Source organism: Cricetulus griseus, chromosome 6, assembly GCF_003668045.3.
Source record: "Cricetulus griseus strain 17A/GY chromosome 6, alternate assembly CriGri-PICRH-1.0, whole genome shotgun sequence".
NCBI classification, from domain to species: Eukaryota; Metazoa; Chordata; class Mammalia; order Rodentia; family Cricetidae; genus Cricetulus; species Cricetulus griseus.
In genome coordinates this window covers 136,740,113-136,758,381 of record NC_048599.1, presented here as the reverse complement: position 1 = coordinate 136,758,381, position 18,269 = coordinate 136,740,113, and the positions used below count along the sequence as shown (strand labels likewise).

Sequence of the window (18,269 nt, the reverse complement as noted above, 5' to 3'; positions counted from 1 at the left end):
GAGAAACAGCAGCAGGATGCCCCACCCTATGAACACTACACTGTTCTAGGAAAAATCTTTTATTACAAAACTTTTACAAGTAGGCATTGAACTGACTCTTAGCCTGTAGGCTCTGACTACACACAGGAAGTTCACAGGACCCTGAAGGTCAGAACAAAGGTCTCAGTTTGAGTGGACCTTACCCTGAGTCACAAACCGAGGCCTGACACCCCAGGAAGAGAGAGCTGGGAGAAATCTTGAGAACTCAGAGCTGGAGAGAACTGCAGGGGCCTAAAAAGGCTTCCTGCAAATGTAGATATCGGGGTGTCGATCCCCCGGCTGACTCAGTGTCAGAGATGCCCCGGGAAAGGGAGCAGCTCCCAGTGCACCCCTAGAGGGCGCCTGGGGACTTGGTGGAGCGCACCTGGCGCAGGAGCAGGACCAACGCCGCCAAGAGCAGGATTGCGAAGAGCAGGAGAAGAGCGACCCAGGAGCTGAAGTGAGTTCCTTTACGTAGTCTTGGAAGGTCAGCGGGAATCATGTTGGTCAAATTTAGCATGTAGCCCAGCGCCCAGCCGACAGCCGTGTCTGCAGCCTAAGAGGGCACATGTCGTCAGCTTCCAAGAGGCCGCACCCCGAGTCCTCTGGCCCCACCCATCACCCACCTTCTTTTGGAAGACCACTCCTCTGTAAGAGTGCTCATCAAAGCGATAGCCGCGACTTAGCAGCTGTTGTATGAACATGGCTCCGGCGCAGTAGTCAGCCAGGCGGGCCTCCTGCCTTGGAACTCGGGCCTGAAGCTAAGAAGAGAGCAAGACATCGACACCGTTAGATTAAGAACCATGAGGGGCTATGGCCTGCGGGGTACAGCGCCCTCCCTACTGCTCAAGCCAAGGGAGGCATATGGCCGGAAATACACAGAAAGACCTAGTCCAAGACGTCCTTCCCAGGCAGACACTCCTCTGGGATAAACCACATGACAGCTGGAAGGCTTTGTGTCCTCCTTCCAACAGCCAGATGGAGCGGACAGCAAGGATGGCCACTAGGAAACAGTATAGTAGCATCCTTGCTTCATAATCAAAGGAACAGAGGGCCAGCCTTGAATGTTGCTCTCTGACTGCTTGGCTCCACTTTTCCAAGACCTTCAAGGGTGCCTAAGACTAGGAGGACCTCTTTCTCCAGGAAACTTGGTGGCCACCTCACACTCCAGCTATCCCAACCTCACTGTTCTTCCTTACCTGAAACTAGTATTCAGCCAGTGGCCAGAATCAGAAATCTGGTAGCATCAACTCCTCCAGGAATACCCCAGGCCCTGCTGAGTCTCTCCTGAGTATCCATTTCCCAGTGGTGAGACATTCTTTGGCCACACTCTGTCCTAGACACCTGCCTTTCTGTTCCCACCTATTTTGAATACCCTGTTGCCATGGAATCTTTGCAATACCTGTCCTACTTGCTCTCCAGACCTTGATTATAAGATCAGCCCCCGAGGAGACCACTAAAGTTCTAGTTCCCCCAGCCCCAAGCTCCCCCACATTAACCTGGCCTCCTGCCCATCCATGGAGAAGATGGAGACAGGCCTCACCTCAGCCCAGGTCTGGTTGCAGACAATCTCCGTGGCTGCCTCCAGCTGCTGCAGGGTTCCCACAGGCAGCTCCATCACCGTCCTTAGGAAGTCCACAGTATAGTAGAAAGCCGAAAAGGCCTGTGGGAGAAAGATTGTGCAGTCAGGCTACCACAAGCCCCCAGATGCCTCCTGCCCCCACATCCATCTACCCAGACTCACAATGAAGCTCCCAGTCACAGGGGGCTGGAAGACCCCATTGAAGGAGCACTGGGAAAAGGGACAGAAGGAGAAGTTGAAGAGCCCAGAGACTAGGTCACGACAGAGAGCAGGGCTGCTGGTCCCCGAAAGGCTGACAATGGCACTGCTGTTGAAGTCATGAGGACGCTGGTCCATAGTGCATGGTGACTGGTAGACGTCCCGAAGCAGCACTTGGGTGGAGTAGCCCTTTGGCCAGCAGGGGTGGAAGTGATGGATCTGGGGAGTTAACCAGAGTACACATAAAATTCCCCACTCTAGTTACTGCCTTCCACCCCACCCCAGAGAAGCAACACAAATCCAACTTGGGCAATGCTAATTTTGTGTTCATGAACAATCGTGGCTAACCATTACCTGCTGCACAAACAGCAAATGCTTTGAGCAGGTATTCAAGGTTCTGTGAGATGATCCTTGGCTCTCTTTACTCTAGACCCCTATTCCTGACCCTTTATCCCATTGAGTTCCTCCTCAGCTGTCTCTAAGCTGAGGCACACCCAGCTGGAGAAGCACTGGTCAGGTGATCTGTTAGTTGAGGCTGAAGGGGGGCATCACCATGGAGGTCTGACCCACTGTGGCCCCCACAGCTATGTGTGCATCCATGTAAAAGGAGGCCTCTCTTACGGTCCTTGAAGTCTGTATGAGCTGCTTCTCTGCCTCTGCTCTGTTGCCTTTAGTCCTTCCTCCCTTCCTCAAGGAGGCACTAGTGTGGAAAGGTACCTGGAGAGCACTGGCCAGCAGCCTCTTCAGAACCTGGTCCCGGCCATAGCAGAGGAAGCTGTGGGTATAGACACGATAGTGCTGGCCATAGAGTCGCAGATGGACCTCACTGTCTGGATCTTCAGATGGCCTGGTCGTCTCAAAGGTGATCTGTGTTGAGGCACCCCCAAGATCCATGGCCCCCAGAGTTCCCTTCCTTGGCCGAATCCACCGGCCAACCCAGCCATACTGTGGAGAGTAGAGATCAGGGTAAGGCAGTGGGCAGGCAAGGCCAGCAGGACCCAGGGCTCTCTGGGCCAGCTTCAGGGCTCACCTTGATGAAGTTCTCCAGCAGGTAGTTGGCAGTCACCCAGCCAAACACTCCTTCATCCTGTCCCGAGAGGATACGAGCACCACGGAAGTCAAAGGGGTACTGTGTGAGCGTCTGTGTCACTGCCTCGAGCACCCTGGCTGTGGCCTCTGGATTGGTCAGGCTGTGGAATGGGGAGGACTCTGATGGAGCTCTGCTGGGCATGCCTGACAACTTGCCCGGGGAGAGGAGCTCTACGCTGATGAAGGGCTGTGAAGGCTCCTGGGCCAAGTCAGGGTATATGTACTCACTTCAATAGACGCATGCCTGCTGTAGCTCCCAGGTAGACTGGTGTGCTGGCATGTCTGTCTTTGGGCACATCACCAAGTGCCTGTTCCAGACATTCAACCAGACTCTGGCCCGCCCCAGAAGGGTCATCTGCATAGCTGGAGATGCCCCCACCTAGAGGGATCAGGATAGGGCCCAGGCTTGGTGGACAGTTTCGAGGTGGCACTTAAGCTGATGGGGCTGCTTAGACATACCCTCCAAGCTTAATCCCAGAGGTAGCCAATTTGGAGACAAAGGGTCCAGGTGCCACCCAGAGTCTCTGAAGCTGCCGTCTGCCTGGTGGGTGTGGGCACAGGTGCCAGGAGAAAGACTCAGGCATTGTCAGCCTTGCCTAACCTTCAAAGGACCTGCCTGGATCCACCCTGAGATCCTCAGAGCCCCACCTACCTCGTCTATAGTGTAGAGACCTGTCTTGGGCCATTAAACCCCAAGGCTTCCACCTGCTTCCACCTGCTCCCTGAGACTTCTATTGTAGAACATAAAGTACCCACAGCCCCTCCCCAGGTCCACAGGACCCAGTCTCTCTCTCTCTCTCTCTCTCTCTCTCTCTCTCTCTCTCTCTCTCTCTCTCCCTCTGAACTCCTTCCCCAAGTGAGCCCCACCTAGCAGCAAGCAGAGGGGAATGATGGGGCCTGTAAAGCTAAGACTGAACAAGAACCCCCAAGATCATGCTCACCTTGAACATCACAAGAGCTGTGCTGGCCCACGATGCCTGTGTCATTCTCTTTATCTGCTGGCCACTTGTAGACAAACATAGATGTGTGTGAAGAGCCAGCATCCAGAACGATGCCGTACTGTGGGTGGGAGGGGTAAGTCAGCCTGAGGGATGTAGGGAATCCCTTTAGCATTCCAGTTCTTGGTTCCCACTAGTTAAGGACAAGGTACATGTTGAAGCCCAGAGATGGTCCAGGGCATTCGCAGTGATGTGGCTTGAATGGAAGGAGACTGACCAGGAGTTCCTGGGGAGACTTCACCCTCAACTGCCTGAGGACAGCACTGCCAGGCACCAGATAGTAGACTTCCTGCCAAGGGCGGCTGAGGGGCCAGGGACAGAGGGTCTGGAACTGCCTCGGGGACACAAAGTCCTCAGTTCAGGGGGACCAAACCCAAGGGCTACTCTTCCTCCTTTATCTGCAGAGACCTTAGCCTAAACTGAGGATGTGAAGTAAGAGCCACTGGAAAAGAGTGTGGGTGAGGCTGAGTGTAGGTCTCCAATCTATGCTCCTCACTGAACCGAAAAGCCAGGGAGAGGTTGGTTTTGCAGAGCTAAGGGAGGCATCGAATGGGCCTTTTTTGCAGGGTAGCCTGCTCCAGGGGGCTGGGCTCCAACTGAGGGAGCCTGGCTGGACACCAGCCTGGGGCATGTGCCAGTTCTAGCCTGGGAAAGGGCTGCTCCAGTCCTCCCTCACACCAGGGAACTCCTCCAGAGCCAGGCAGATGCAATGATCCAACTCCCACACCCCACCACCCACCCTGCATGGTTACAGAGCTCTTCCCTGTCCATCCCGGGTCCCCTGGGGCTGGGATGTCCACTCCCCACACAAACTCAGGACAAGATCAGTAAAAGGGTAAAGGTGCCAACTTCTAGCCTGAGAAGGCTGAGAGTTGGTAACGGAGACCCCTTTAGAGCCAGGAAGCTTCCTTCAAGTACCACTGTTGGGACATTGGTCTGAGAGGGATTGGAGGTCCCTAGTGTGAGTTGTATCTTATCTGGAGCTGAATCTAGAACCAAAGCCCTTTTATAACGGGCGTGCTCTGGGTGCTGCCCGGAAATCACGCCGGTCTAAGGGCGGGGATTCTTGCCACAGCCAGCAGAGATGAGAACCGCATGAAGGGAGCGGGGAGACAGCTAGCTCCTCCGCCGCGCTAGCAGCTCCATCGCGAAGCCGCAGCAGAGGAAGTCCCACGAACTTGGCCTCCAGTGCCGTGGAGCTCCGGAAGCGTCGCTGTCAACCCGCGGACTCAGTAAAACCAAGCGCGGAACCTAGGACCCGGCCCGAGGCACAGCGCGGGTTTGTCCCGCGCTGACGCGGGAGCCCAGGGCGTTCCGGCGCGCTCCTACTCCCCGCCACCCTCCCGAGCCCCAGCCCCCAGCCAGCTGCTTCTCAGACCAGCGCTGGCGCGGTGGGCGCATGCACCTTGAGGGAGGGCGGCTCCCGGACGTCTTGGGTTGGGACGCACAGCAGCAGGAGACCGGCGAGACCCACCGCAGCCAGCAGCAGGGGTGGCAACAGTGACAGCAACTTTCCGGCCATGGGAGCGCGCGGGAGAACACAGCAGGGACCTGGGACAGCGGGCAACGGGGAGGCCTGGGTGGCCGGGGCCCCAGAGTTAGGCGCTGGGGCGGGGCTGGAGCCGGCCACGCCCACATCAAGGCTCACCCACCGTGGGACACGCCCAAAGTCCGCCCTGCCCCTCCGAAGGCGCAGGTGACTGGAGCGGTGTGGGTGACTCAACCGCACCACCCCTTCTCTCCCGGGCTCTTGGCTGGATCTCCTCACAGCTATCAACCAAGGTCCTTCTTGTCCATCTAGCAAAGAGAGTGCTCAGCTCTGTCCTGGGCAGTCATGAGAGGATTCCTGGTGTTGGGGATTGGCTGGGCTGGTTCCTAGGTAGCCTAACTTGGAGAATGCTGAGTCCTCAGAGGCAAATTTGTCCCTGGCCTGGGAAAGGCAAGCCAGACCTCTTTGCCTAGAGAATTAGTTTCAATTACTGGGTCTTGGCTGGAGGCTCAGAAGGGCACAGGAGTTCAGTCAGTATCTGCTTGTGGAGCAGGTACCAGCTGCGGTGACGATTCCCAGGGCTCCTGAGCGCCAAGTGGCTCTGAACTGAAAAGGGCAGGGATGGGCTGCCTTCACACAAACCCAAAAGGGAAAATGAGAGCAGATGGGGTCTCAATCTCTGAATTTGGTCTCAGGACCTTGACCATCCCTCTTTGCCTGGGAAAGAGGGACAGAAACCTAAACCGAGGAGGCCGGGGGGGGGGGGTAGGGGAATCAGTTACACACAGGTGTCATCCTACAGGAAAAGAAAGAGTGTTCCAAAGCAAGCTTGGGTGTTGGTCAGCAAGAAGTTCCTGGACACTGGCTGGGGGCTGGGAAAGCTCTCTGCTGACTCTGACCTAACCCTACCCCTCCCACTGACCCAGTACACAGTGCTTCCTGGCCAGGGGCCATGCCACTTCATGCCCTTACAAGATGGGAATTCCAGCAACACAAAGAATCCCATCCATGGGGCAGCAGGGAGCCATGTGGTGAGACCACCATGGAACAGGGCTGCTGGAGCTAAAGAGCGGCCTTTGCTGCAGGCATCTGGGCAATGCCTTGGCCACTGAACAGACAAGGACAATAGGGCTGGGATTGCTGCCCTGGCTGAGGGTCTGGTGTTTCAGGCCCAGCAAAGGCGTCTTTCTTCCAGCTCGGGACCCCAGAGGGGAGGTGGCTCAATCTCTTCAAAGCCCAGCTTGTGGGGTTCCAGAAGGGAATCTCTGGGTGTGGTCAGCACTGGGCACGAGGCTCCAGTTTCCTGCTAGTTCTCCCATCCTATGTCCCCCCAAGTTCTTTTTTCCACCCCTGAAAGGCCAGAAGAGCCAGAGGCATCAGAGGCCAGGAAAGGAGGGGGCAGCACATAAAAAAGCTATGGTCACGGGGAGCTACCAGACTGCCAGCATCCCTCTTCCAAGCCAAACAGGGCTTCCTGATGGGCAAGTGAGGACCTGAAAGGATGAGCGTGAGATGGGGCAAAGCCTCTGGCCCCTGCCCTGGGGAGACACTCATGGCCAAGTACCCAGATTAGCCTGCCAAGAATGGTGGATGGCCCTGGGTTGGGAATAGCCAGGACAAACTGAAACTGGCCAGAGCTAAAGAAGGGACAATGGTTTCAGGCCCTGGGTGGGGTAGCCCCAGATGTGCTGTGTGTGGTTTGGCTCAGGCTCAAGCAGAGGAATGTGGAGACTTAGAGTCAGAGCCTCCCTCCCCAACCTCTGCTTGGGGCTTCCCATTGGACCCAATGAGACCTTAGCTGCCCCATCTCAGCTTTCTCACTTCCTCCAAAAGCTGAAATACCTTCAGTGGAAAAGATCCTCAGCAAGGCTTCCTTCCTCTTTCTCCCTTTCTTTCTCCTTCCTTCTTTCCTTCCTCCTTCCTTTGTCTTCATCCTGCTCCTTCTTCTTTTAAAATGCACTTTTAGAGAGCTAGAGGGATGGCTCAGGAGTTAATGGCATATACTGCTTTTGCAGAGGATCCAAGTTCAGTTCCCAGCAACCACATTAGGTGGCTTATAGCCTCCTGTAATTCCAGTTCAGGGGATCTGATGTCTTGGCCTTGGGCATCTGCATGCTTGTGCAAACACACACACACACACACACACACACACACACACACACACACACCACAATTAAAAACAGTAAATAAGTAAATAAATAAATAAAATAAGAATTTCTCCCACTGCCAGTCAGTGGTGGTTCACACATTTAATCCCAGAACTCAGGAGGCAAGGTGAAGCTTTGAGTTTGAAGCCAACATGGTCTACAGAGCAAGTTCAAGGACTGCCAGGGCTACACAGAGAAACCCTGTCTCAAGAAAAGAACAGGGCTGGAAAGGTGGCTCAGAGGTTAAGAGCACTGGCTGCTCTTCCAGAGGTCCTGAGTTCAATTCCCAGCTACCGCATGGTGGCTCACAACCATCTATAATTGGATCTGGTGGACTCTTCTGCCTCCAGGCATACAGGCAGGCAGAACGCTGTATATAAGTAAAGAAATAAATCTTTTTAAAAAAATTTTAAATGTAAAGAACAGAAAAAGAAGAAGATAATTTCCTACTGTCTTTATTTTATTTTGTGATTTTGTGTATAGGTATATTACCAGCACAGAAGTCTGTGCACCATGTGCATGCCAGATGCTCATGAAGGTCAGAAGGGACCAGAGTTATAGACAGTTATCAGCTGCTGTGTGTGTGCTGGGAATGAAATATGGGTCCTCTGGGAGAGCAACCAGGGCTCTTAACCACTGAGACATCTCTCCAGCCCCCTAAAATAAATCCATTTTTTTCTTTTGGTTTTTCAAGACAGGGTTTCTCTGTGGCTTTGGAGGCTGTCCTGGAACTAGCTCTTGTAGACCAGGCTGGTCTCGAACTCACAGAGATCCACCTGCCTCTGCCTCCCGAGTGCTGGGATTAAAGGCATGCGCCACCACTGACCGGCAATAAATCCATTTTTAAAATAACTATTTTTGTTTTATATCTAGGAGTGTTACTCTGGATATATGTGTGGGCACAGAGATCTCCTAGAACTGGAGTTAGAGAATGTTGGGCACTGCCATTTGGGTGCCAGGGAGTCTTGGTCCTCTGCAAGTGCTCTTGACCAGTACCCTCTTCCCCATTAATTTTTTTTTCTTTTGGTGTGGATGTATATGTATATTTATGTGTGGGGAACTCTATGTGTGTAGTGGTATCTTGCCTTGCCAGTGAACTTGTGGTGGTGGCCACACCCTTTGGGCATGGTTTCTGGTGCAGACATCACCAATATATTATAGGGTAGAGGAGGGGCTTGCTGGTGCCCTCTTGGGTTGTGGAGAGCGCTGGAAGGGCAGAGATGGGATTTTCTGGAGCAGGAAGAACATAGTGGTTATTTACTCTTATCTGTGTAAAGGCTTCCCTAATAAATACCTATTTATCATCTATCTTGGGTCTGGTGTGTTCACTGATTAGTCTAGGCTGCTTGGCCAACAACCCACAGGCGGAGTTACCCTCTGCCTCCTCCGTGCTGGGAATACAAGCACAGGCCACCATGCCTAGCTTTGCTGATAATTGTTTTTGTTGTTTTGTTTTATAGGAGCTGGAGATCAGACACAGGCCCTCCTCCTTCTGGTAAGCACTACACAGAATGAACTACCTCCCTAGCCCAAGGACTTCTTTTCTTTTTTTTTTTTTTTTTTTTTTTTTTGGTTTTTCGAGACAGGGTTTTCCTGTGGCTTTGGAGGCTGTCCTGGAACTAGCTCTTGTAGGCCAGGCTGGTCTCAAACTCACCGAGATCTGCCTGCCTCTGCCTCCCGAGTGCTGGGATTAAAGGCGTGTGCCACCAATGCCTGGCTGGACTTCTTTTCTTAATGAATTAATTCAGTCATTCAACAAATACTTACCGGGTCCAAGTACAAGCCAAAAATAGGTTCTATGCATACATAGTGAGCCAAGCATGGTCTTGAACTTTAGTGTGTGTGTGGGATATGTCCACCCGTTCTGGAGACAGTAGACTTCACAAAGGCTCGGGGGAGAAGGGGAGGAAGGCTGCCTTGTGAAGTGTGGCCAGTTTGTAACTGGGTAGGTGGGGCCCAGGGTCAGCTGATAAGAGTAACAAAAGTGGGAACTTGTGTGGAAGAACTCTCATATGAGACACCTCCACCCGCAGTGACCATGTGCAGAGTGTCCTCCCCCCATGACAGGAACACACTCTTTGGATCAGATGCTGACCTGGCCCTCGTTTTTCTTCTTTACCATATACCTGTGTGTCTCTAAATAATGCATTGGTTTCCCGGTTTTCAATTTGAAAGACTTGCTTTATTGTTTTTAAGTATGTGTATTGTGTGGGTTCATGTGAGTGGAGGTGTCCTTGGAAGCCAGAAGCATCGGATCCTCCACGAGCTGGAGTCACAGGTAATTGGGAGCTGGGAATTGAATTCAGGTCTTCTGCAAGGGCAGTACATGCTCTTAACTGCTGAGCCCTCTCCCAGCCCCTGGTTTTCAATTTTATATTGCCGTTTGTCTTAGGCTTTCTAATGCTGAAATGAAACATCATGACCAAAAGCAAGTTTGGGAGAAAAGGCTTTTTGGCTTACCCTTCTACACTGGAGTCCATCATTGAAGGAAGTCAGGAAAGGAACTCAAACAGGACAGAAACCTGGAGGCCAGAGCTGATGCAGAGCCTATGGAAGGTGCTGCTTTCTGGCTTGCTCTTTATGGCTTTCTCAGCCTGTTTTCTCATAAAACCCAGGACCACCAGCTTGAGGGGGGGGATATCCCAACCACAATGGGATGGATCCTCCCTCCATCAATTACTAATTAAGAAAATGCCCAGCAGGTTTGCCTGCCTACAGCTAATCTCATGGAGGCATTTCGTCACTAGGGTTCCCTCCTCTCAGACGACTCTGAACATAGAACTAGCCAGAGCAGCATTGCTCTGAAGAGCGCTTCTTTCCCTCTCATTGTACTTTTGAAAGCAAAGCCCTGTCAACACTGAAGGTGTCACTCACATATTCTCAGTGTTGGACCTTTCTGCTGTGTAACTATTCAAAAATGGACATGGACTCGGAGCTATTGTCTGGACAGTTATCATAAGAGCATAATTGCCTGCCAAGTTTTGTTCCAAGGCAATTACAGCCTACTGGTTTCTCGGGAGTGTCCCTGACTTGCTCACTCTGACTCTTACTCTACACTTGGCTTGAGCAGTTATTGTATTTTTTGTTTGTTTGTTTGTTTGAGACAGGATTTCTCTGTAGATCCCTGGCTGCCCTAGAACTCCGTCTGTAGATCAGGATGGCCTTGAACTCACAGAGATCTGTCTGACTCTGTCTCCTGAGTGATGGGTTCTGTGCTTTAGAGAGCCACTGAGACTTTTTCTGAAGAGAGAACACACTCTACCCTCTCTTCTATAAAGCACCTCTTGCAGCCCTCATCTTCTTTTTGGGAATGGTTCGTCCTGGCCTTCCTGACAGGCAGACCCTGTGTGGTGCTTGGCCAGAAAGTTATTGATGCTTCCAAGGTGTCTGCGCTCTGTTCCAGGCTTGCTTGGTTGGGCTCATGTCTGAGTAGTCACAGTGAGCTCATGGGATATTCCCTAAAGGCCTGCAGTTGGCTGATAGTGAGCCTTCCATCCATCTGGATAATGTTTGTGTGTGGGCTGTGAGGAAACAATTCTAGCTCATGTTTTCCTGAGTGTAGAACTGGGTGTCCCAGCATCACTGTCACCCAGGCCTGTGTGTACTGAGTACTCTGTCCCCATTCCCCAGCTGTGCCTAGCTCCATCTCAGATATGAGGTTCTCTTTGGGCTCTCCAGGATTCTGCCACTCACCACCACAGAATTCATCTCCAGTGCTTTAGGGCACATCTTTTATTGTTTAAGATGTATTTATTAGCCGGGCGGTGGTGGCGCACACCTTTAATCCCAGCACTCGGAGGCAGAGGCAGGCGGATTTCTGTGAGCTAGTTCCAGGGCAGCCTCCAAAGCCACAGAGAAACCCTGTCTCGAAAAAAACCAAAAAAATAAAAATAAAAAAGATGTATTTATTTATTATGTAGACAGTATTATGCCTGCTTGTATCCCTTGAGCCAGAAGAAGCCACCAGGTCTCATTACAGATGGTTGTGGGTGCTGGGAATTGAATTCAGGACCTCTGGAAGAGCAGCCAGTGCTCTTAACTTCTGAGCCATCTCTCCAGCCCTTAGAACACACCTTGACTTTAGAAGTTCCTTCGTTTTGTTTGTATGTTTTATGTGGTTGGTTAGTTTGGTTTGAGACAGGACCTCATTGTGTAGCTCACACTAACCTCAAACTCACAATCCTGCTTTGGCCTCCTGAGTAAGTAGAATTATGTGAGCCCTTACTATGCACTACTTTATAACTTGGGAGTGGGAAGCAGCTGGAGAGATGGGCCAGTGGTTAAGAGTGTGATCAGAGTTCCCACCACCAAGTTTGGGGGGGTCACAACTACCTATAACTCCAACTCTGGGGAGTGTGACATCCTCTTACAGCCTGGGGGGACACTGCACCCACATACACAGACAAATAATTAAAGGTCAAAAATTAAGCCAGGTGGTGGTATCACACACCTTTAATTCTAGCACCCTTAGGCACAGGCAGGGGAATCTCTGTAAGTTCAAGGCCAGCCTGGTCTGCAAAGCAAGTTCCAGGACAGTCAAAGCTGTTACACAGAGAAACCCTGTCTCAAAAAATAAATAAATAAAATTAAATAAAAAATTAAAACCTGCCAGGTGGTGGTGGCATACACCTTTAATCCCAGAGCTTGGGAAGCAGAGTCAGGTGGATCTCTGTGAGTTCAAGGCCATCCTGGTCTATAGAATAAGTTCCAGGACAAGCTCCAAAGCCACAGAGAAACCCTGTCTCGGAAAAAAAATTAAATCCTAAATTTAAAAAAGAAAATCACATTTCTCTGAAGGCCTTATACAGGAACTAGAGTGATAGCTCAGTAGTTAAGAACTCACGCTGCTCTTGCAGGGGACCCAATGTCCACATGGTGGCTCATAGCTGCCTGTAACTCTAGTTCCCAGGATCCAACACTATCTTCTGACCTCTGCAGACTCCTGCACACACAGTTCACACGTGTGTATTCAGGTACACACACTTAAGAAAAAAAGCAAATAATTAAAACCCATGTGCATTTACCACTGGTACATTGTCTTTTTTTAATTTAAATTTCTTTTTTTTTCAACATAACCCATGTCGAGTTTATTGGGGAAAGGGAACAAAGAGAGGGGTAGGTGTTAGCTAACCAGGAACAGAGATGGAAGAGAGAGAAGGGGGAGGGGAAGAAGGGGAAAGGTGGAGGGAGAAGGGCTTTAAGTTAAATTTCTAAGGCTTTTTTTTTCCTACTGTTTATAGAAATTCAGGGAACTTAAAATTTTAAACTTCATTATTGTTTGTAAGTCTGTTTATAATATGTATGACAGTATGTGTATGTGTGTATTGTGTGATATGTGTGTATGTGAAATGTGTGTGTGAAATCTGTATGTGTGATATATGTGTAATATGTGTGTGTGTGATATGTGTATGTGATATGTGTATGGCCTGTGTGATATGTGTATGTGTGGAATGTGTGTGGTGTGTGAGTGTATATGTGTGTGTGATATGTATATGGTATATATGTGTGTGATATGTGTATGTGTGTATGTGTGTGTGACATGTGTGTGGTGTGTATGTGTGTGATATGTGTATGTGTGTATGTGTGTGTGATATGTGTGTATGTGTGTGGTATGGGTGTGTGATATGTATATATGATATGTGTGTGGTGTGTGTGATATATGTATTGGAATGTGTGTGGTGTGTGAGTGTATGTGTGTGTGACATGTGTGTGGTGTGTATGTGTGTGATATGTGTATGTGTGTATGGGTGTGTGATATGTGTGATAAGTACATGTGATATGTGTGTCTGTGTGTGGTGTGTGTGATATGTGTATACGATATGTATGTGATATGTGTGTGGTGTTGTTTGGTGTGAGTGTATATGTTTGTGTATGATATGAGTGTGGTGTGTGTGTGTGTGTGTGTGTGTGTGTGTGTGTGTGTACCTGCACACCTACATGGAGATCAGAGAGCAGCTTTCTGGAATGAGTTCTCCCCTTACACTCTGGCACACAGGACTAGAACTCAGGTCATCAGGCTTGGACAGTATGCTATTATACCCACTGAGTCATCTCATTGACTCAACTCTTTTATTTTTCTCAACAAAATAATTTTATTTCCCACCACATGGTACATCCAATGTGTGCTCACCTTGCACACTATTGAAGTGGCTTCCAAATCACAACCACTTTGATGTTTGAGCATGTACTAAAAGTGTTCTTGGTTGAGACATGAAAGATTTTTTTTTTCGGTCTTTTGAGACAGGGTTTCTCTGTGGCTTTGGAAGCTGCCCTGGAACTAGCTCTTGTAGACCAGGCTGGTCTCGAACTCACAGAGATCTGCCTGCCTCTGCCTCCCGAGTGCTGGGACTAAAGGCGTGCGCCACCAACGCCCGGCGAGACATGAGAGATTTTAAATAGCTAACATTCTGAGCATATTAAATAGGGCTCAGCAGAATTCTCCTCGGTTAGATGAGGTGTTTGTTTGCTAGTTTGTTTGTTTGTTGAGACAGAGTTTCTCTGTGTAGTCTTGGCTGTCCTGGAACTCACTCTGTAGACCAGACTGGCCTCAAACTCTCTGCCTCTGCTTCCCTAAGTGCCGAGATTAAAGGCGTGCATCACCAACTGACTTAGATGAATTCTGTAAGTTTAAAACTTTAAAAAGTGAATGGTTTATATTCCAGGAATATAGATAGAGTGGCTATAGAATATAGTAAGTGGCTCATGATAGAGCCACTTACATGCTTTTGATCCACAGTGGCTTTGGGAACCTCAGGTCACACTTGAAAGGGGCTTGGCCCTGTGGTGATCACACACTCTATTGCCCTTTCCCTAATTTCTTAGTCACTAATGCTTTTTAAAACTCATGAATGTGGGGCTGGAGAGATGACTCAGCGGTTAGGAGCACTGACTCTTCTTCCAGAGGTCCTGAGTTCAATTACCGGCAACCACATGTTGGCTCACAACCACCTTGAATGAGATCTTGTGCCCTCTGCTGGCATGCAGGCCGAAGACTGTATACATAATAAATAAATAAAATCTTTTTAAAAAGGCTGGAGAGATGGCTCAGAGGTTAAGAGCACTCACAGCTCTTCCAGAGGTCCTGAGTTCAATTCCCAGCAACCACATGGTGGCTCACAACCATCCGTCATGAGATCTGGTGCCCTCTTCTGGTGTGCAGATATGCATGGAAGCAGAATGTTGTATACGTAATACATAAATAAATAAAAAAAGAATGTTTAAAAAATATCTTTCATTAAAAAAATCTTTAAAAAACTCATGAGTGCTTTTAGCAATATTACATACATCCAGGCATTCTAGCACTCAGCAGGCAGAGACAGAAGAATCATTGCAAGTTCCAGGCCAGCCTGATCGACACAATGAATTCTAGACTAGTCAGGGCTACATAGGAAGACCCTGACTCAAAACATTGAAAACAAACTCATTTTGAGGTTTTCCATCAGGAACCTACCTTCTAATGTAACAGGTCAATAGTAGTTTCCAAGTGGCCAGCCTCAGCGATTTGTCATCATTTGTTATCACTGTAATTGGTGCATCGGGATTGTCTGCATTAGCAGCAGTGATGTTCCCCTCCCCCCCAGTTTCTGCTTGTGAGTTACTGCAATACTCCTAGAATTTTCACCCTGACTGCTGCACCTCGAACACACACCTTGCTTCCAAGGTTCACAAACATCAGTTAGAACATTGTTACCCTGAAAGTCAGGATATTTGTTCCAGTGTCCTGGGTGTTATGTGTCTGAGGTGTGGCCCTGAAATTCCACATGTTTTTCTTCTAAGGGAACAGATTTTCAATGTAAAGAGTTTTCCTTTCTTTACATCTTGTTTAATCAGATTTAAAGAAATTTTTGTTACAATCTCCATTTTTCTATTCGATCACCATAGAATTTAATCACTGTGTAGAACGTGTGTGTGTGTGTGTGTGTGTGTGTGTGTGTGTGTGTGTGTGTGTGTGTGTATGTGTATTGCTTGTTTGTTTGTTTGTTTTGAGACATTATCTCTCTATGTAGCCTTCACTGTCCTGGAACTTGCTATAGCTCAGATTGGCCTGAACTCATAGAGATCCTCCTGCCTCTGCCTCTGGAGTGGTGGGATTAAAGTCACATATCACAATCTTGGTTCCACTATGCCTACCTAGAACATAAATTTATCCACATATGTTAGAATATGAAGTGGAAGCCAGGCAGTGGTGGCGCACACTTTTAATCCCAGCACTCGGGAGTCAGAGACAGGCAGATCTCTGTGAGTTCAAGGCCAGCCTGGTCTACAGAGCAAGTTCCAGGACAGGATCCAAAGCAATACAGAGAAACCCTGTCTTGAAAAATAAAAACAAAACAAACAAACAAAAGAATATGAAGTGGAGAGATATCTTTCCCTTTTTCACATAAAAGTTTTTAGATCTGTTTATTTTATGCGTATGTTTTGCTTACATGTGTGTGTGTGCACCACATGAATGTCTGGTGCAGGAGATCAGAAGAGAACTTCAGATCCTAGGGACTGGAGTTATAGGAGGTTGTGGGCCACCATGTGGATGCCAGGTCCTCTACACAAGCAGCAAATGTTTTTTGTTTTTGTTTGTTTCTTTCTTTTTTTGGTGGGGAGAGTTTGGTTTTTTGAGACAGGGTTTCTCTGTGTAGCCTGGCTGGGAAGCAGGGCTGCCTCTGACTCCCAAATGGGATTAAAGGCATATGCCACCACCTCACAGCTGCAAAACATGGAGCCATCTCTCCAGCCCCCTTTTATGTTGTTGTTACTGTTTATTTGTTGTTTGTTTGTTTGTTTGTTTGTTCTGAGACAGGGTTTCTCTGTGTAGCCCTGGCTGTTCTTGTTTTGTCTAGTTCTCAGTCTAGTTCAGGGTAGTCTCGAACTTAAGAGATCAAACTGACTGTATTGTATCCAAATTAAAGGTGTGTGACACCACTGCCTGGTCCCTTTTTCTTTTTGCTTGTTTGTTTTGGTTTTTCAAGACAGGGTTTCTCTGTGTAGCAGCCCTAGCTCTCCTGGAACTCCCTCTGTAGACCAGGCTGGCTTCAAACTCACAGAGCTCGGCCTGCCTCTGCTTCTCGAGTGCTGGGATTAAAGGCGTGCACCACCGCCCAGCCCCCTTTTTCACTTTTAAGGAAGTCTCTGAGACCACTCTTGGTGCTGTAGGTCAGCCACCAATGTCACAGAGCCTGTACCCAGTGTATTTTTAATCTAACTAATTAATCTATCAACTCATTAACTTTTAGAGGGTCTTGATATTGATGCCCAGACTACTCTCAAATTCCTGGCCTCAACTGATCCTTTGACCTCAGCTGTGGTCACATGAAGCAGTACTGCAAGACTGGGCTTATTATCCTGATTGTAATTGCCACCTTGTTAGAGCCTTAATGATTCTATTTTATGTGTTTGAGTGCTTTGACTGCATGTATTTATGTGCACTGCAGGTCCTGGAACCCCTGGAATTAGAGTTACAGATGGTTGTGAACCTCCATGTGGGTGGTAGAGACTACTTAGGAGAGTGAGAGTGGAAGGAAATAAGGTGACAGCTGTCGATAGGTACACTTGGACGCATGCCTTCTCAATTGTATTATGTGGTGGACACAGCTTCTGACTGGGAACTGTTTTCTTACCTTTTACTAAGACACCAAATTCTTGATTTAAAATTTTTCTTTTTAAAAAATGATCAAACAGCTGGGCGTTGGTGGCGCACGCCTTTAATCCCAGCACTCGGGAGGCAGAGGCAGGTGGATCTCTGTGAGTTCGAGTCCAGCCTGGTCTACAAGAGCTAGTTCCAGGACAGCCTTCAAAGCCACAGAGAAACCCTGTCTCGAAAAACAAAACAAAACAAAAAACCAAAAAAAAAAAAAAAGATCAAACAAGCAAGGTGCAGTGTCACACACCTTTGATCCCAACATTTTGGAGGCAGATGGATTTCTGTGAGTTCTGGGCCAGCTTGGTTTACATAGCAAGTTCTAGACTGGACTATATAGTGAGATACTGAACAAAAAAAGGAAGGAAGGAAGGAAGGAAGGAAGGAAGGAAGGAAGGAAGGAAGGAAGGAAGGAAGGAAGATTGAGCCAGGCATGGTAGTTCAAGTTCACTTTTATAAGCACATGTGAGACTTAGACAGAACTGCCATGAGTGCAAGTCAAGCCTGAGCTACTGAATGAGACGTAAAGAGTAAAACAAAACAAAATGATAAGCAAACAAGCTGGGTATGGTGGCATTTCCCTAAACCCAGCACTTGAGAGGCAGAGATAGAAGGTTCAGGAATTCAAAGCTAGACTCACCTAAACATGGAGCTGAGGGCCAGGCTGAGGTCTTTTTTAAAGTAAAAAAAGAAGATGAATTGACTTGGAAGTGGTTTTTTCTTTCTTTCTTTTTTCTTCTTCCTTTTCCTCTTCTTTTGACATTTGCTTTCAGTAAGTAGCAATATTAAGAAGACACTACCACATCCTGCCGTTTCACATACAGTCTTCTGTCATCAAAGGCACATGGTTACCACCAAATGACATCAATGCACCATCATGCAGAGCCGCCACTACACTTAGATACCTCTTGTATGTGCTTGCACAAGTGTACAGTGATGGGGGTCCATTGTTACTGGGTTATACAGGAGGAGGGTCTCAGTGCCTTAAAGATCCCCTGGGTACCAAGTATTGACACTTGAGCCTCCAGCAACCCTGACCTTCTTCCTGTTTCTGCAATCTGCCTTTTGCAGAGCAATGATGGAGAGAACCGGTCAATACACAGCCTGTTCAGATGGT

At 48.8% G+C, this 18,269-nt stretch overlaps 1 protein-coding gene across 1 annotated transcript; it reads right to left on the bottom strand.

Annotated features, from left to right (window-relative positions):
- Positions 1–370: 370 nt before the first annotated feature.
- Positions 371–5,407, bottom strand: Entpd2 (ectonucleoside triphosphate diphosphohydrolase 2). The gene is made up of 9 exons (XM_027422872.2): positions 5,291–5,407; positions 3,829–3,946; positions 3,116–3,266; positions 2,829–2,988; positions 2,516–2,743; positions 1,763–2,017; positions 1,562–1,681; positions 645–779; positions 371–574 (listed from the first exon to the last, which is right to left on the bottom strand). The coding sequence occupies exons 1-9, from the start codon at positions 5,405–5,407 to the stop codon at positions 371–373; spliced, it is 1,488 nt and encodes a 495-aa protein (XP_027278673.1).
- Positions 5,408–18,269: the final 12,862 nt, after the last annotated feature.